Here is an 18031-nt window from a genome sequence, read left to right on the forward strand (position 1 = left end):
TAATTTTCTTATGTTGATTCTATTTCATATTTTTACCAAAAATAACCTGTTTATAAAGAAAAATTAATCAATAAAATACTTGCTTTCACAATCAGTTATAAATACATGATGTAGCCCTGAGACATGCAGAATTATTTTCTGACTACCACTAATACACCTCCGTATTTTAAGAGATCTAAACGTGTTTTTCACGATTTTATGAACAAAAATGCTTATACCGAAGACTTCTTTTAAAGTAATTGAGGCTGTTATATTATGTTTCGCGAAGCTATATGAGTAGATGAGTTTATATCTACAAGATGAAACAAACGAAACGCTGGGACGCTGGTCAATTTACAAGTACTTCTGCTTCTAACGTGTCAGATTCATGACAATTAGTGTAAACAATGTGAACTAGTAAAGTGCTTTGATCAGAGGTACATCCAAACAACTTGCAGAGGATCTGATCTCACAAACTAGGAGTTAATAGAACAATATCTTGTCCAATTACCCTTTTAGTGTCTGCTGTGATTGTTCTAAATTAAATTGGAAAATGATGACAATTAATTTACAACATTATTTTCTTCGCTTATTCCAAGTAATAGCTGTGTATCGCTTTAATCAAGATATGTATTATCTCAGTTTCAAATAAAATTGAATTCTCTCACAAAACGTATTAATCTGATATCACAAACAATATTTCTTTTCTTGTGCCATAAATCAATCGATTCTGTTCACGCAGCTCAAATTACATTTTCATTAACAGATATATGTATTAAATCATTGGGAGTTATGATATTCATGGTTTGTAGCTAAGGCTCAACATACGAGAATGAAATGAAATAGTTTCGCACATTAAAATCAATAATTGAACATTTTAATTTTGATATATTACCTTATTTTTATTTAATTTCAATTTATATATTGGTTTCAAATTTTGGCACAAGGCCAACAATTTCGGGGGAAGTTGATTGCATCGACTTTGGTACTCAACGGATACTTATTTTATCGACACCCAAAAGGATGAAAGGCAAAATCAACTTCGGCGTAATTTGAACTCACAACATAAAGACAGACATATGCAGCGAAACATTTCACTAAAGATTCTGCTAGCTCACCCCTTAACTTCAATTAATGTATAGAAAACATTCCAAAATAAGTCTTATATTAATGGAGAAATAATATATTCTGAAGGTGAAAAATCGTTCCTGATAACTGTCTATTCATTTGGCTATTTATTTATTTATTTATAATTGGTAAACTGTCCCGGAGGAAGATTTTCAAAGATTATCATGGATGTCAATTGCCACTCCAAGGATATTACATTTTTCTTGCCTAAATGACATGAACATCTCAAGTTTGTTTATAATTGCTCTAGTAGTTTGTTGTCTTGAGTTTCAATTTATATATTTACATATACTCTTCTGAGTTTAGAATATATTATCGTAAACCATATTAGTGTTACGTAATACATTTGATAATAAGATTAAGTCTTATTACTCATGAAGATTTGTTGATCACATTAAGTACTACATCCGTGAATCTCATGCTGAATTGTACTCAAGCTACTCAATTCAGTTAATTTGTAAGTATTTGTAGTTGACAACCGCAAGGTTTGGAAGCACGCTATAACAGACGAGTGGCTGGATTGTTTCTTGATTGAATTTAAACCTTTTATAATAGGTAACACTTTGAAAAAAGGATTCAGAAAGGAATATTATTTAGATTCAGAGTAACTCTAAACGATAAACTAATGACCAAAAGCATTTCCGCGAATCCACAAAACACCCGTTTGTTTTTTCGGACAATTATGCACATATTTCTTCATAGAGAAAAGTGTCATTTGATGGAGATTTAGTTGTTATTTGAAGAAGGTCAAGTAGAGGGTTTTATTGGTTTATCAAGTAACAACTGAGATGTTTCTGAATTGCTGTTTATCATCAGAACAACTCTAAACGAACATATGTTTTATCGAATGCCTCCCAACTATGATCATCACATCTTTCTGGATGACAGTATGTTATCTGTACCTTCCCTCTTATGACGGTGGAAGATAATTTATTTCCAGTAGGTCGAGTGACCAAGGGGAAAGTATTTAACGCTGCACAACCTTTCCAGGTCTGACTTGGTTCTACATCTCTTACATTTACTAATAATAACACTAACGACAACCGACATCTCATCACAAATAATAACGCTTATTGATTATACATCTCTTAATATCACTATTTTAAATCTAAAGGTTTATTCACTTCCTTTTAGTTTTCTTAATCTATCCACGCGCTAACAAGGGAGCTCCTGCAAGCTATTCTGATCTTTTTTATTGTTTGGTCGATGGGGAAGGGAAGCGCCCATATCCTTCTCATATCTTTCGAGACTTGTGGGAAGGGGAAAGGCCAGGAGGCATTCTCAGATTAGTGTTATGGACAGAATACTTGCAACAGAGTGGACTCCGCACACACGGACGGAGTGGTAGTGCTAAACGGGGGATGGGGAGGTATACTGCACGAGAGATTAATTTTACCATTTAGTAGGACATGGTAGTATTGAAACTCAGAATGCAAAGACCTGCAACAAATACAACAAACCTACGTTCCAACGATTCAGCCAGTCCACCTTTCCAATCTTAAACTTGAGTAATCGATTCCTGAAGGAGCAAAGACAAAGCTGACCTTGGCGGGAATTGAACTTAGAACGCAAAGAGCCAGGCATTTCGTCTAACGCAAGGCTTTTCGTCTAACGTTCTACCAACTCTGGTAATTTGTCAAATAATATCGGTCAGGATTAGTTACCAAATCTCTCTCAAGCCACTATTTACCATCGAGAAATGGTATGAAAAACTGGAATATATCTTATGGATAAAGACTGAAAATAAAATCAGACGGGCATGATTGAATTGTCTTCATCATAGACTTGTGGCATTATTGGTGTTCTGGTATTAAATATCAAGAAAAACAAATAAATATCCAAATAAAACCAACATTAAAGAAATTGTCAGTTATAATACATTTTGTAAACATCTTGGAAAAAGATTATTTCACAATTCAACCACATTTAAGACCTTTCAATGTCTAAAATAATAAAAACAGAAACATAAAAAACGCACTATGAAAAACAGAGTTCAAACAGAAATAGGTTTATGCCGTGAGGCACTTTTCATTTCCTTATTTCAAATTTTCCTAAACTCTTAAACTCCAACCGTCACCAACGTCTACGAATTCTACAGATCCAATATCAACAATCACGTGTGGATAGAAACTCGTATATATACACATACGTACACGCACACACAAACACACACACACACACACACACACACACACACACATATATATATATATATGCACACACAGGCACATACACACAAATAAGCGTATTTGTACATAGGGATATGTACATGCTTTTGTACATGACGATACAACGCTATGTCCATTAGTAAAAGATTAATCCTTTTATTTCGTCCTCACGTATCACATTTCAATTTCGTTTTTCGAAGATTAATTGTCAAGAATTCACAGTCAAGTAAAAATGTCAACATCATTAAACTTTATCGATGACTAATATGATTGTAACTCTGATAATAATATATTTTATTCAAGTCAGTAATTACAGTACAGATATGTTGCAAATATACCAGATAAAAAGAATGACCTGAAGCGACATAACCTCGGCAGCCCAGTTCCATTATCAGCTGTAGACATTTTTTCTTCAGTTATATCATTAATGCTCTATACTACACAAATGATACTATACTATACGAATGTTATAATTAATGTGTATAGGAAAATGATGAAAGTTTTATTGAAATGTTTTGATTATGAAATACCAAATAATTTTACTGATAAATGTATATATGTATGTTTGTGTGTGTGCGTGTGTATATATATGTGTGTGTGTGTGTGTGTGTGTGTGTGTGTGTGTGTGTGTGTGTGTGTGTATCTTTAACAAGAACACAAATGGGGTTTAAAATTTGAAATTTACTACAGCTGTTTCTGTGGCATTTAATTGATTTAAAATAGCATTTTACTGATTTAAAATTTACTACAGCTGTTTCTGTACCGCGTTCTGGTAAAATTTTATATTTGTATAAACAGACAAGATACAACCTTGAAGATGACCTCTTCAACGAGAAGCACAATGAATAAGTGATATCATCTTCAAGGTTTTACTTTGCCTGTTTACGCATGTTTAAAATTTTACCTGAGAATAGTAGATTTATGTTATGATGTAATCTATAAATGCCCAAATTTTTAACCTCATTTCTGTTCTACTTTTATGCCTCTTCCACAGCTGGAACAAACCCTGAGTAGGTTGTGTGTTTTAGTTTGGATTTGCTACCTACCTATATATATACATACAAACATATATATATATATATATATATATATATATATATATATATATATATATATATATATATATATATATATATATATATATATATATATATATATATATATATATGTATATATATATATACATACACATACTTGCAGTACACTACTAACACATGACACCTAACGACTGTTTTTCTTTACTGTGATCACAATATGATGGTACCTGATCGGCCCAGGTACATGCTAGTGCACCTACATGTTGATGCACCTAGATTCTAAGGAACCCTGTAACTAATCTATATATAAGTGCGTGGTTGGGTGTGTGTGTAGGTTTATGTTTGTGTTTATGTATCTAGAGTAAAATGCCTAGAGTGCAGACGTGTAGAGCGAGCTCATAGGATTCTAGTTTTCACACGCGTATCGAACGGAGGAATTTTCAGTACAATTATAAAGAGAAAATTAGTCTTACAGTTGTTATTAGGGATATCCCTTCAATAGAGATAATGTGAGCGATTTAAATAAAGGGAGATAGTAGAGTTCAGTATAAGGAGTTATTTCGGAAAAGGACGGAAATAAGAAGTACAAAGTGAAATAAGAGAATAAAAGTAAAAATAAGAATATATGTAGGATGTTATTGTTGCAGTTCCATTATCCAAGAAAAGTGGCGTGTAGAAATGGTAGATTGCTTCTTGTCTGTGGAATGTAAATTCCGATAGGAATTCATATATTGTTATTAGAAATGGAAAGTGTGGAGACGTAGATTCCATGTGCTGTTTATTGAAAGGGGTCACTTGTGATGTGAATGAAATTTTAAAAACGTAGTGATGGTATTCAGTAGACAGAGAGAAGAGAATAGATATGTATGGTCAAATGAGAAGAATGGTCAATGACATCGTCTTTGATGAAGGGATATCCCTAATATCCCAGAAACAGCAGTAAGACTAAATTTCTCTTCATAAATTTCTTGAAAATTTCACTCATCCTTGGCTTTGGTGTCTCATTTTATTTAGCACATATATATATATATATATACATATATATATATATATATATATATATATATATATATATATATATATATATATATATATATATATAACAATTATTGGTTTTATATTAATATAAGTTTATATGTATATGTATATATAAATATACATATGTATGTATATATATATATATATTTGTGTGTATATTATTTATTATTTAATCGAACGTGACGCATCCATTTCCAAGTAGGTGTGATGAAAGAACGGTATAAGGATAGCCAATAACTAGTTTACAGAGCTGGACAGAGAAACAAATTGAAGAATGTAGGTAAGATAGAAGCGGTGGGGTATATGTAGAGAGATAGACAAAGAGATAGGGAGACTGAGAGAGAGAGAGAGAGAGAGAGAGAGAGAGAAGCAGACTATAGCTGAGAAATATTTTTTCAAACAAGAGAATATGTGTGTATGTGCGTGTATATATATATATATATATATATATATATATATATATATATATATGTATGTATAAATATGTATGTATATACATACATATATATATATATATATATATATATATATATATATATATATATATATATATATATATATATATATATATATATATATATATATATATATATATATATATATATGTATGTATATATATGCAACAGATTAAACGACTTTAATTATTGTAAAATTACTACTTGAAATATTAAGCAATTGATTTATAGTTACCTTTTGACTCGTAGTATTATGTAAATTATCATAAGTATCAATGGAAGCCCTGTAAATAAGAAAAAAATATTCATATATAATCGAGAGAAACATTGTTCAAGATGATTATGGCACTACTACTACTACTACTACTACTACTACTAGTAGTAATAGTAGTAGTAGTAGTAGTAGTAGTAGTAGTAGTAGTAGTACTAATACTACTACCACCATAGCAGCTGCTGCCCCTACAATTTCTACTGTCGCTGTAGTCTCTAATGCTGCTAAAAATATTTTTGTTTCAAATATTGGGACAGGGCCAACAATTTTAGGGAGTGGTGTTTTCCGACTGCATCAACATCACTAGACAGGTAATTTATTTTATCAACTCACACAACTTAGTCAAATTTGGCCTTGTGGGACTTGAATCAGAATGTAGAGAGCCGGAGCTAATATCATTTCATTACTGACCACAAAGTGTTTACATTATGAAAAAAGTTATGACCAGCATAGGACAAAACATTGATTGTGCGTGTATGTGTTTGTGTATGTGTGTGCGTGTGTATGTGTGTGTGTATGTGTGTGTGTGCATGTGAGTCTCGTGAGGGTTTTGCGTGTAAACAGGTTTAACGAAGAATAAAAACAATAACATTTTTACAATGTATAAATCTCAACAGAGAGAAGCCGTTTGAGGGGTGCTCATAGGAAACCCCATTAAGCCACGGGTGCCCTAATTTCTGGAGCAGTTCCTTATCTCAGATTCTCGCCACTCACATCCATCTTTCAACAATCCACCCATATTTTTTGAAAATGTTGATAAGGGATTGGCCGAGGAGGAAAGTATATGTGCTCAGCCTCTTCAATCTCGCCATCCATGCAACTTCTTTCGCCATGGCCATCAAGAATATAAAAAAAACTGCTTGCCCCGCCCGATTCAGAGAAAGTGGTTGACCAATCTTTACGATGTATTCAGTTGGAAGCCGGATCTCTCCCACACATAACAGCAGGTGTCTGACATAAACCCACATGTCAACAATGCTCGGGCACAGAACGAGTGCATGGAGGATGGTTTCGTCGTCCTACATACCTTTCAGACATGCTCAGATGACGGCACTTCTACACCTGCAGAGTTTATTTCGAGCAGGCACAGCTCCCAGATAGCATTTGCCAGGCTAAGAATTTCTGAAAATTTTCGCGGGCTGAAAATTCTTCGGAAAAGAGCGTCAGTTGATCGTCTTCAACGCCCAAGATCTCCCCAAGAATGTCATTGCACTTTCCCTCCACTCATCCTCTATAGAACGCTAATGTGAATTTTCTACCTATCGCAGTATCCTGCTGGCAGAGGGCTGTGAGCGCTTGAAGACATCCTACTTTCCAAATGCTTTCTCTCGGTCTCTTTTCACCTGTTCACCTGTCGTAGCCTCAGCACATATTTGCGCACGGTATACGCAGTCCACCACGCAGCGGGTGTTGACAGCAGATAGACCGCCTGACTGTTGGAACGCATACCTTTTTCAAGACGTGAAAGGGTATACGCACCAATGCAATCAGACGGGGATCGGGATAAAGCACGACGGTCAGAGGCCAGTAGATGACAGATGCAAAGTATGTCTTAGCCACCTTTCCCCGACCTTTTACGGATAGCTTCCTCTCAGCCCATTCCTGGATGCGAGTATTCACCTTATTCGTTACCCCGTCCACTTTTTGTCCATTTGGCGGTCCAGACCGAATCACACCCCCAGGTGCCAATCTGCAAGCCCACTGACTCTTCCTGGCACCGATTATATGAGTTTCGTACTTTTCGCCACCAAGAAGTGCTGTTGAAAAGCTGCATACATTTGTTCGTGGTCAGGTAAATATCAGATTTCCGCTTTACTGTCACGCCGTGCCTCTGCCACTCGGGCCCATTGAACGGCTTTCGTCCATTTATGTCTAAGAACACGCACGTTAATTCTGATAACGCAGCCTTTGTGCTTCGTGCTGATGAATTGGTCGTGTACCAATCTCAATGCCAGCACGTCGGTTGCAATTCTTTTTTTAAATCCCGATTAGCTCTGCCTCAACTCTATATCTTTCTGCTGCTAGTCTTTTGTGAATCTTGTCGATTCTGTCTTAATCGCCCTTTCCTGGGCGAACAATCATTTATTGTTGAAGATTGCCCCTGTCGATGCCCGCTTAACTAAATTTCTAATTCAAATATGGTCTCTGAAAGCTTTGCGCAAAGGAAGGATGCGTTCAGCATCCATTACCTTGATCCCTGTCTATGGAGCCGATCTAAGTTGACTGTACAGATCACTACTTTAAATTTGAGATAACCTATGCTATCCTTATCTGCTTCCCTAGAGAATACCATGTCTATCTAAATACTATCTGAATGACCCGATGCAATTTGACCAGGTCCTCAGTAGCACATCAAGGAAATACAGTGGCCACCTTCCAAACTATTGGAATAGTCTTGGTGAATCTGCAAGGCTTTTGCTAAGCCCATGCAGCGTGCATCTCAGATCCCGTTCCAATTTCCCACTAACGCTAAAGAGCGGGAAAAGCTTCCAGACCCCTGAAGAAATCTGATCGTCCTGCCCCTGTCTATGCATGGACGGCAAGTAACCTGAAGCATCGATGTTCAGTGAGCTGGGGTCGTTGAGCAGGTCACTCTGCTTGCAGGGTGACCCTAGTCCTCACGCATTCACACTGGGTATTCTGGGAAAAGCCACCTTACTAGTATATAGAAGTAAGTTGAGAAGGAGAACCAACTTGACTTTGTGTGGAGGGCACTTTGTCGGTCTCTCCGGTTTGATTGGGATGTTTCTACCAAGAAATCATGAAGTATTCACTTGGTGATGTTCCCTCGAAAGCCATCGATTTCCTTTGAAAATTTAGTTTTTAGGTGTGTGCTTGTGTCTTGTGCTATTCGAATGATTTGTATGTATGTATGTAGGTCTGTGTATTGTGGGTGTTATAAAATCTGTTTCTGTTATGTTAGTGTGCGTTTTTATGTAATTCATGAAATCTGCGTTTATCATGTTTATTGCCAGTTTGTAATGCTACTTTTTCTTTACTTTGTGTTCCTTTTGTTGCTATTTTTGTGTATGTGGGATTGGTCGTGTTTGTGGTTTTGGTGGTTGTGCTTGTGTTTGAAGTGTGATCATGTAGTGTTTGTTTCCTGTGTTTTTGCCTTGCAGCCTTTATTTATTCACTTTCTGCCTGGATGAAGTTTGTTCGTTTTGTCTGTTGTTGATTTGTTATTCTTTTTGTCTTTTCTCTGTCTTTTAGTTTTTGTCTTCTACTCCTTGTCCTGATCAAACTTGCCGCAAAACAGGTTTGACCGCTCGGAATCGAGAAGTGGCATGTCTTGTACTGGAGCTGAGCAGTGACTGGGATAATCTGTTGTTGGTGTTGCAGAGGTTGCTGTTGTTAGAAATTTTGCTGTTTCTGTGGATGTTGCAACTCGTGTTGTTGTTGCTTTTTGGGCTTTGGTGGCTGTTGTTGGTGGATTCCTTGGTGTTGGGAGAAGAGAGGGTCTTCAATTTAGGATTGAAGGCTCTTAGATGAGTGGTCGAAAGACAGATGTAACACTTGGCCTTCCTTCCATTCTAACGGGTATGAGAATGCCACCCGGCAGATGTATTTGGTCTGGGATGAAACCCATATTTACCTGACTGATTTCGATGAGGATTTCTCTTCCCTTCCCCAGTCAGTTCTCATTTTTGGTCTGTGAGACATCGAGGATTAGCCTATCTCGCTCGACTAATTGCTTGGCGTTTAAGATTTCTTTCCCAGAGAAGTTTACCATTTGGTAGCACTAGCGAAAAAGCGATTGGTTTTGTAATTGTCATTGTACTGGCTTCTTTGTCTGTTTTTTATCTTTGCTACATTAGTTGTTGTTATTGTTGTTGCTGCTGCTGCTGTTTCTTTCTGTGATGAACATAGTCTTCGATGTGTTGATATTGTCTGTCAAATCACACATGAAACAATTTGAACTGTTTACACTTTGTTCATCGTTGTTTGCTTCTACATTTTTCTCGTCTGTTCGACTTGAAACTGGGTGTTATTGTTGTTGACAGAAAGGGTTATCTAGAGTTCTTTCTTAAATTATTCCGCCTTGTCAACAATTTCAAATTTATTTGTGTTAAAAACAGACTCATCGTTCGTTTTTTCCTAAGTGAACTACATAGTACATTGCTCTCGTTCCCTCTTTCATTACGATCTGCTGACACTCCTCACTCTCTCTTCCTCTCTCACATACGAAGGGGAACACAAGGCTAAACGCGTCCAGAGAAGTTTTCTCCATAGATGTAAAGACAACGATAACTTTTACGATGACAATAAATTTTAATCGTGATGTTCCCCAATATTGGACGATAACAGACAAAAAGAAACTGACCACTCGACAGCAATCAACTTGCTGTCCACGATAATACAAATTCCACATGTGTACAACAAAGCTACCAGTGGTTTTGTTTGTCAAATCTACAGATCGAGGTCAAGCGTGGCTTTTCTAATAATAATAATAATAATAATAATAATAATAATAATAATAATAATAATAATAATATGCAGTACCAGGCAGTGGCTTTATTATTATTATTATTATTATTATTATTATTATTATTATTATTATTATTATTATTATTATTATTATTATTATTATTATAAACATACTTTCCACTCCAATTATAAAGAAAAGAGAGGATGAATCCAATGAACTGTCCACAGTCTGTCTACCCTATGTGAAAGGCCTCTCCGAAAAGATACAAAAGATATGCAGCCCATGTGACATCAGGACAGTATTCAAGAGTAATATAACACTTCGCAAATATCTCCTTCGAGTAAAGCCACCAATAAAAGAGAATATCACCAAGAACTGCATGTACTCCACCCCGTGTAGCTTTGGTAGGTTATGCAAAGGCGAAATATGCCGCCCCCTCAGGATAGGGATGGAGGAACATCGCAAAGCTGTGACACGAGAAGATATTGATAAATCGGGTATAGCTGATCATGTATGAAAGAATGGAGGCCATCTCCCCCTGTGGGATGACGTTAAAATAATAGACAGAGAACACTACTAGAAAATACGAATACTGAAAGAAGCAACACATATGCTAGAGCACAACAACCTCTTAAGCAGACCGAATACAGATATGAATAGTGTATGGGAACATATATTATGGAAGGATAGGAAAATATTAGAAAAATAACAACGCTCATTGTTAAGAGACTATACACACACTTTATCATTTTACAGTATACTTACATATATACATAATTCTATACATCAATCTAAAACAACAGGATTACTAAAGGAAGACCGGAATTTAAGAGATGAGAAAATCAAAAGGTCTCATGATATTCATTGAAAGATTTCATTTTATAAATACTCATTTTAAAAATCATCTCCAGTTAATCTTTGAGAGGACGTTGGTGTTGCATTTGGCGGAGGTTTGCGCTCTCTGAGTGCTCTTGTTATAATAATAATAATAATAATAATAATAATAATAATAATAATAATAATAATAATAATAATAATAATAATAAATAATAATAATAATAAATAATAATAATAATAATAATTATTATTATTATTATTCAATAGTTTTATTTTTATAACGTGCTTTCACTTCACTACCGAGCGCAGCTCTGTGTGCCTTGGGTATGTGCTGTGGTTTGCTGTGAGGCTCTTATGGTTACTTTATTGAATGTGCTTTGCATAGGATGTATGCAGTACCCAGTAGTGCAATTTTCTGTATGCTATATATATTTGTAAGTCCTGGTGTTTTTCATATGTATTTGTCTGAATATTTTTTTATCATACCTAGTGCGCCCACTATAGCAGGAATTGTTTCTGTTTTTAGATTCCACATTCGAGTTATCTCTATTTCCAGGTCTTTGTATTTTGAAGGTTTCTCCATTTCTATTAGAGAAAAGTTGTCATCTGCTGGTATTGATACATCAATTAGAAAGCTTTTTTTTTTCTTCATGATCTCTGACAACTATATCTGGCATATTGGCCTTAATTTCTCTATCTGTGTGCATTGGCATATCCCAGAATATGGCTGCTTTCTCGTTTTCTGTGACCTTTTCTGGCGTGTGCCTATACCATCTTTTTTTCTGTTGTTATTCCATAGTGTTGGCATAGCTTCCAGTGTATGTAGGTCCCAACTCTGTCGTGTCTGTGGATATATTCCTTCTTAACCAGGACTGGGCAGCCAGAGATAATATGATTTATTGTTTCTTGTCCATCTCCACATATTCTACAGTTACTTGTTATGTTTTTTTTCATTATGTGTTTTTGGTAATTTCTGGTGGGGAGGCTTTGGTCTTGTGCAGCAATTAAACATCTTTCAGTCTCTGCTTTGAGTCCTGAGCTTCTCAATCATTGCTGGGATTTTTCTCTGTCTATTTCTTTTGCATTTAGTTTAGCCCAGTATTTACCATGTAGGGGCATTTCTCGCCATCGTTTTATCGTGGTTCGTTGCTGTTCTAGTTTTAGTTTGGATTTCATTTGTTTTATAGCTTTTGTTGTTTCTTCTTCTTCTTCATATTTGTTAGGTAGTATGACTTCTTGTTTATATTTGTCAGCTTCTTTAAATACTGAAAACTGTTTTTTGTTTTGCTCATGTTTTGTGTCTATTTGTATTAGTTTTCCTTGTTTCTGAAGTAGGTATTTTTGCAGTCTCATGGTGGTTGTTTCATAATAGTTTTCCAGCTCTATAAGGCCTCTACCACCTTCTATACGTTGTATATATAACCTTTCTGTGTCAGATTTTGGATGGTGCATCCTAGATCCTGTCATTATTTTCCTTTTTTTCTGTCTATTTTAGTTAGTTCATTTAGAGTCCAGTTAAGAATATTGTAGCTGTAACTTATAACTGGGACGGCTAAAGTGTTAATACCTATTATTTTGTTTTTAGCATTGAGCTCTGTTTTCAGTATTAATCTAACTCGCCTTTAGTATTATTTCTTTATTTTCTCTTTCATTTGTGTGTGTTGTATTGTATCTAGTTCATTGATTCCTAAATATTTGTATGTCTGGCTTTGGTATAATTCTCTTATTTCATTGGCTTTATCTAGTGTGATGTTGCTACTCTTAACTAGTTTTCCTCTTTTCAGGGTTGCTTTGGCACGTTTTTCTAATCCAAATTTCAAATCTATTTCTTTGGTAAATCCATGTACTGTCTGTAGTAGTGTTTCCAGCTGTTTATCCTTTGTAGCGTATAGTATATAAGTGGTGCTGATTGTTTTGCCATAACATTTATATCTGCATCCAGTTTTATTTAGCAATTCAGATAAAGGTGTCAGTGCCAAGCAGAACAGGAGTGGAGAGCGCGTGTCTCCCTGGAATATTCCTCTTCTAATTGGGATGGCTTTGGTTTTCACGAGTCCCTCTTTTGTTTGGAGCTGTAGTACTGTCTCCCATTTATTCATAGAGCGTTTTATGTATTTTATAATTATTGGATTCTACCTTGTTCATGGCTAGTGTTTCGAGGATCCACGTGTGGGGAATACAATCAAAAGCCTTTCGGTAGTCGATCCAGGCCACACTGAGGCCTTTCTTCTTTCTGCGGCTGTTTTCAGTTATGACTTTATTGATCATTAGTTGATCTTTACAGCCGTATGAGCCCTTCCAGCATCCCTTCTACTCTTCTGGAAACAGGTTGTTTTCTTCCAGATGCTTGCTCAGTCACTACGATATTATTATTATTATTATCATTATTATTTGTAAGAAATTATTATTATTATTATTATTATTATTATTATTATTATTATTATTATTATTATTGTTCTTTATTGTAATGATGATATTGAGGGATTATAGATAACGGACAAAAAACGCAGCAACACTGAATGAAAAAGAAATGTTAAAAACTATCAACAGCAAATGTCGTTGGGAAAATCTCTTAGAAAATATATAATTTATGTTTTGTCTTGTGAAAGCTTTATAAATATCTCATATTTCATTTTGCTTATCTTTCTTGCAGGACTATACAACTCACGTCCGTTGACAATTATGGTTCACTTGTGCATACATACATACATACATACATGCATGCATGCATGCATGCATACATACATACATACACACACACACACACACACACACACACACACACACACACACACATATATATATATATATATATATATATATATATATATATATATATATATATATATATATATATATATATATATATATATATATATATATATTTATATCTATATTTATAAACATACCCACACACACACACACATATATATATATATATATATATATATATATATATATATAGATAAACACATACATACATATTTAAATATACATATATACATACATACACCCATGCATACGTATATTCGTGCGTGTGCGTACGCGTATGATTGCATGTGTGTGTGTGTGTGTGTTTATCCTTTTGTGTATGTATGTGTGTGTGTAGCTCGCAAGCATTATTTATGTTAAACACCACACTATGCATACCTGTTTGACTGTGCAAATTATTCGAACATCTTTTGATGCGATGAGTAACTATGAAGGTCAGAGGACATATTTGAGGTGAATCCTTATTAAAAAATCCAGTTAATGAATGGCTTTGTGTCGTTGACGAAGAGAGGGGGATTTAGGAGTATTTACTCGGGCTCAAATGAAAGCATTGATTATTTATATTTAGGGGTTACGCATTTGTCAAATTTTATAGTTGTCATTTAGATAGAAACTACATTGAAGTCTCTCAGTTGCTAAGTTTTATTTGCTATCGAGTATTTAACTAGAATAATTGAGGTAAATAATAAAATAAACCCTTGAATTTTCTGAAGGAGAATACATTAAATTTAAGTTGGTGTTATTGTTTCGTTTCAGATAAAGTCTGACCGAGGAGAGCAATAAGCAAAGACATTGATTTTGTAATCACTCCGTCGTTTATTAAGATAAACGTATCTAGAACTACATTAACCAGAAAGGTGTAATATTTATGAATATTTGGTTCTGTCTGAAGTAAATTAAGCCACTGCATTTTTATTTTCTCACCAGTTTCATTAAGTCATTACACAGTTTGCTTGTAAAGTCAAAGCGTCTATAAACAAGTCGGAAACCATGAGAGATTGAGTGAAATATCTACTAAACATATTTTTGAAATTGAGATTATAATAACTGTGATTGTAAGATCTGTAATCTGGAAGCGGGAAGCTGGATGTAAATAGATGTCAAAAGAACTTGAAAATGCGTACTTAACTTACAAGTAAGGGACTTAAACGTTGCTAGATATTGATGATTCCTTTCAAAAATAAAGGAATGGTGTAAGGATAATATTTAAGAGATTTGGTAGGGAAAGAGCGTATTGGAATATATAATTACCAATAGGTTAAAACCAAGAGCATTTACACTAAATTTCATGTGTTTTAAATGTTTATAATATCATCCGTTGGCAGTGTAGCTTTTAATTATTTGGTTGCGATTTGATATTAATGCATAAACAGTGGAAAATAAGAGGAACTTGCAAATATCTGTGATGGCTCCACACAGACGTACCATTGTTTGAGTAATTTAATTAAATAGACTTGATATATGTTTACTATACTGGCATTGCCATATCAAATCATCAAGTGCCGAACTATTATAACAGTTATAATAACAGTACCACTTCAAACATCATCCCATAAATTATACATTATTAAAATGTAAACAAAGTGTATTTATAAATAAAATGGGAAATAAGCCCCACTTCAGTCTCTAGAATATGATCCTTGGTACAGAGGACAAATTGTAGCATTTTCAGATCCAAACGAAAGAATCTAGTTAATGGAATAAGCTGTATTATAATACTAGTACTTCTTTTAGCGGCATTGGATAAATGACAAAGAAAATAGACTTGATTGGTTGTTGAACTTTCAAATCTATAATCTATAGCACGCGAACTAAATTAATATTTTCGAATTAGTTTCTTCAATTCATCAGGTATAATCGATTCTAACATAAATATTATGATGGTTTCATGGTCAATATGCTCTATTGTTACCGTTTTCTTTTCCTAAATGTTTTATAATGAAAGCGATAACGATAATTAAATACGTCCATTAAATAGAAGAAATAAGTTATTTTACTTCCGATAATGCACGAAAATGTAGACCTCATTTTGAATCCCGAGTGTGATTCCATAGTTTCTAGGTTGAGGCGTTTAGCACGTCTGTGCAATTATTCATAATTAATACAAATAGTACTTCACTAAAGAATTTGATTGAGAGTATGTATGTATATATACATGCATACATACATACATATATATATGTATATATGCATATACATACACACACACACACACACGCACGCACACACACACACACACACACACACACACACATATATATATATATATATATATATATATACATATATATATATATGTATGCATATATATGTTTATGTATCTATATATATGGTTATGTATATATATATATATATATATATATATATATATATATATATATATACATATATATATATATATACATATATATATATATATGTGTATATATATATATATATATATATATATATATATATATATATATATATATATATATATATATATATATATATATATATATATATATATACGAAATAACCTTCGGCCATTAGAGAAATACATGTTTGCTGTCAACTACAGTAACCAAAATGTGTATTTAGAAGAGGAAATAATCTTTGGAGATTCTCCGTGGATTTGTCCATTTGGGAGGCAAGTTATTCGTGCTCGTCAATGTATTAATCTCTTAAACAACGTAGAACGATCGTTTACACTTTTTTTATATCATGTGTAGAATTAATCTGCCGACCGGATTAACACGAATATCTGTCCCTGGTGTGCTCTCAGATGTACCCATTCTATCACAAACTTTGTGGTCAAATTACAGCTCTCTCCATTCTCGAAGGCCCTGAAGAAGGTTATGGGCGCTGCAATTCCTCCTGTCACTAAACCATTAAAAATATATTTAAAAATCACAACTAGTAGCTCTAGATGAGACAAGTAGTAAAACTGTAGACGAGACTCCTTGCTTGTTTACTTACAACATATACGTTCTAGTATTTTTAGGGTTAATAAAACACATATTAAAACTAGCACAGCAGCCCATATAGCAATTTGCGCGTGGTATTTTTGAAGAACTTCATGTAAAACTTTGATTAAACAAACCGTGAAAAGATTATCTTTTGAGCTTGAAACCAAATCATTTAATTATTGTTCTCATACAACCGATGAAGTAACAAACATAGTACAAATGATATTCCTCACACCCAAAAACTTTGAATCTATATTTTTGAAACAAAAATTATATTAGACATTCCAGAGATGAGAGTAGGAAAAGAGGTACGATATGTGACAAAACGCAAATGCGATGTATTTTCGATCCTTCCTTATAGCCATTTATTACGATTTATTATGTTAACGAATTTGGGAAGAGAGAAATATACTTTGTATTCTTGTCTAAAATAAAGATGCTTTCTTCTTCGGAGAAAATTATCATGTATCATATATACATACGTGTGTATATACCTATGTCACGCACAGAGACACACATGTGTGTACCTATATGTAAATGCACAATCATTATTCTTGAAAGGTTTAAATTTCAACCTTGTCATTGTTACATTTGTGGTAAAAGAGGATAAAGTGTCTGTGTGAGTGTGTGTGTGTATGTGTGCGTGCGTGTGTGTATGCGTGTGTGTGTGTGGGGGGGGTGACAATGCTCGCGCGAGAATGGATCGAATCTGACTCTTAGAATGATGCAAATATTCGTAGTAGAGCTTTAAGAGATGGGAATGGATGAGTCAGTAGAGTATCGAACAAGCAGTTGAAACAATCTATGCTTCATAATCTGAACTGACAATTTGTTGTGTTCATGGACATGAAATTCAGGTCTTTTCATATCAGTCTGCTTAGTACGATGTGTTATATGTCATTGTTGTAAAAAGTAAGAGGATTATACATTGGCGAGTGTTTGATTGTCTTGTAGTGCTTACTGTGAGTA

General features: G+C 34.2%; 1 protein-coding gene across 1 annotated transcript in view; it reads right to left on the reverse strand.

Annotated features, from left to right (window-relative positions):
• The window catches only part of LOC106867588 (calcitonin gene-related peptide type 1 receptor-like), a 314424-nt gene that overhangs the window by 88593 nt on the left and 207800 nt on the right, over nucleotides 1–18031 (reverse strand). The window contains exon 8 of the mRNA XM_089356647.1: nucleotides 6041–6089. Within this exon, the coding sequence (XP_089212773.1) occupies nucleotides 6041–6089 (49 nt within the window). The remainder of the gene's footprint in view (nucleotides 1–6040; nucleotides 6090–18031) is intronic.

The sequence above is a fragment of the Octopus bimaculoides genome, chromosome 8 (genome assembly GCF_046866305.1).
Source record: "Octopus bimaculoides isolate indiv1 chromosome 8, ASM4686630v1, whole genome shotgun sequence".
In the NCBI taxonomy this organism is placed as follows: Eukaryota; Metazoa; Mollusca; class Cephalopoda; order Octopoda; family Octopodidae; genus Octopus; species Octopus bimaculoides.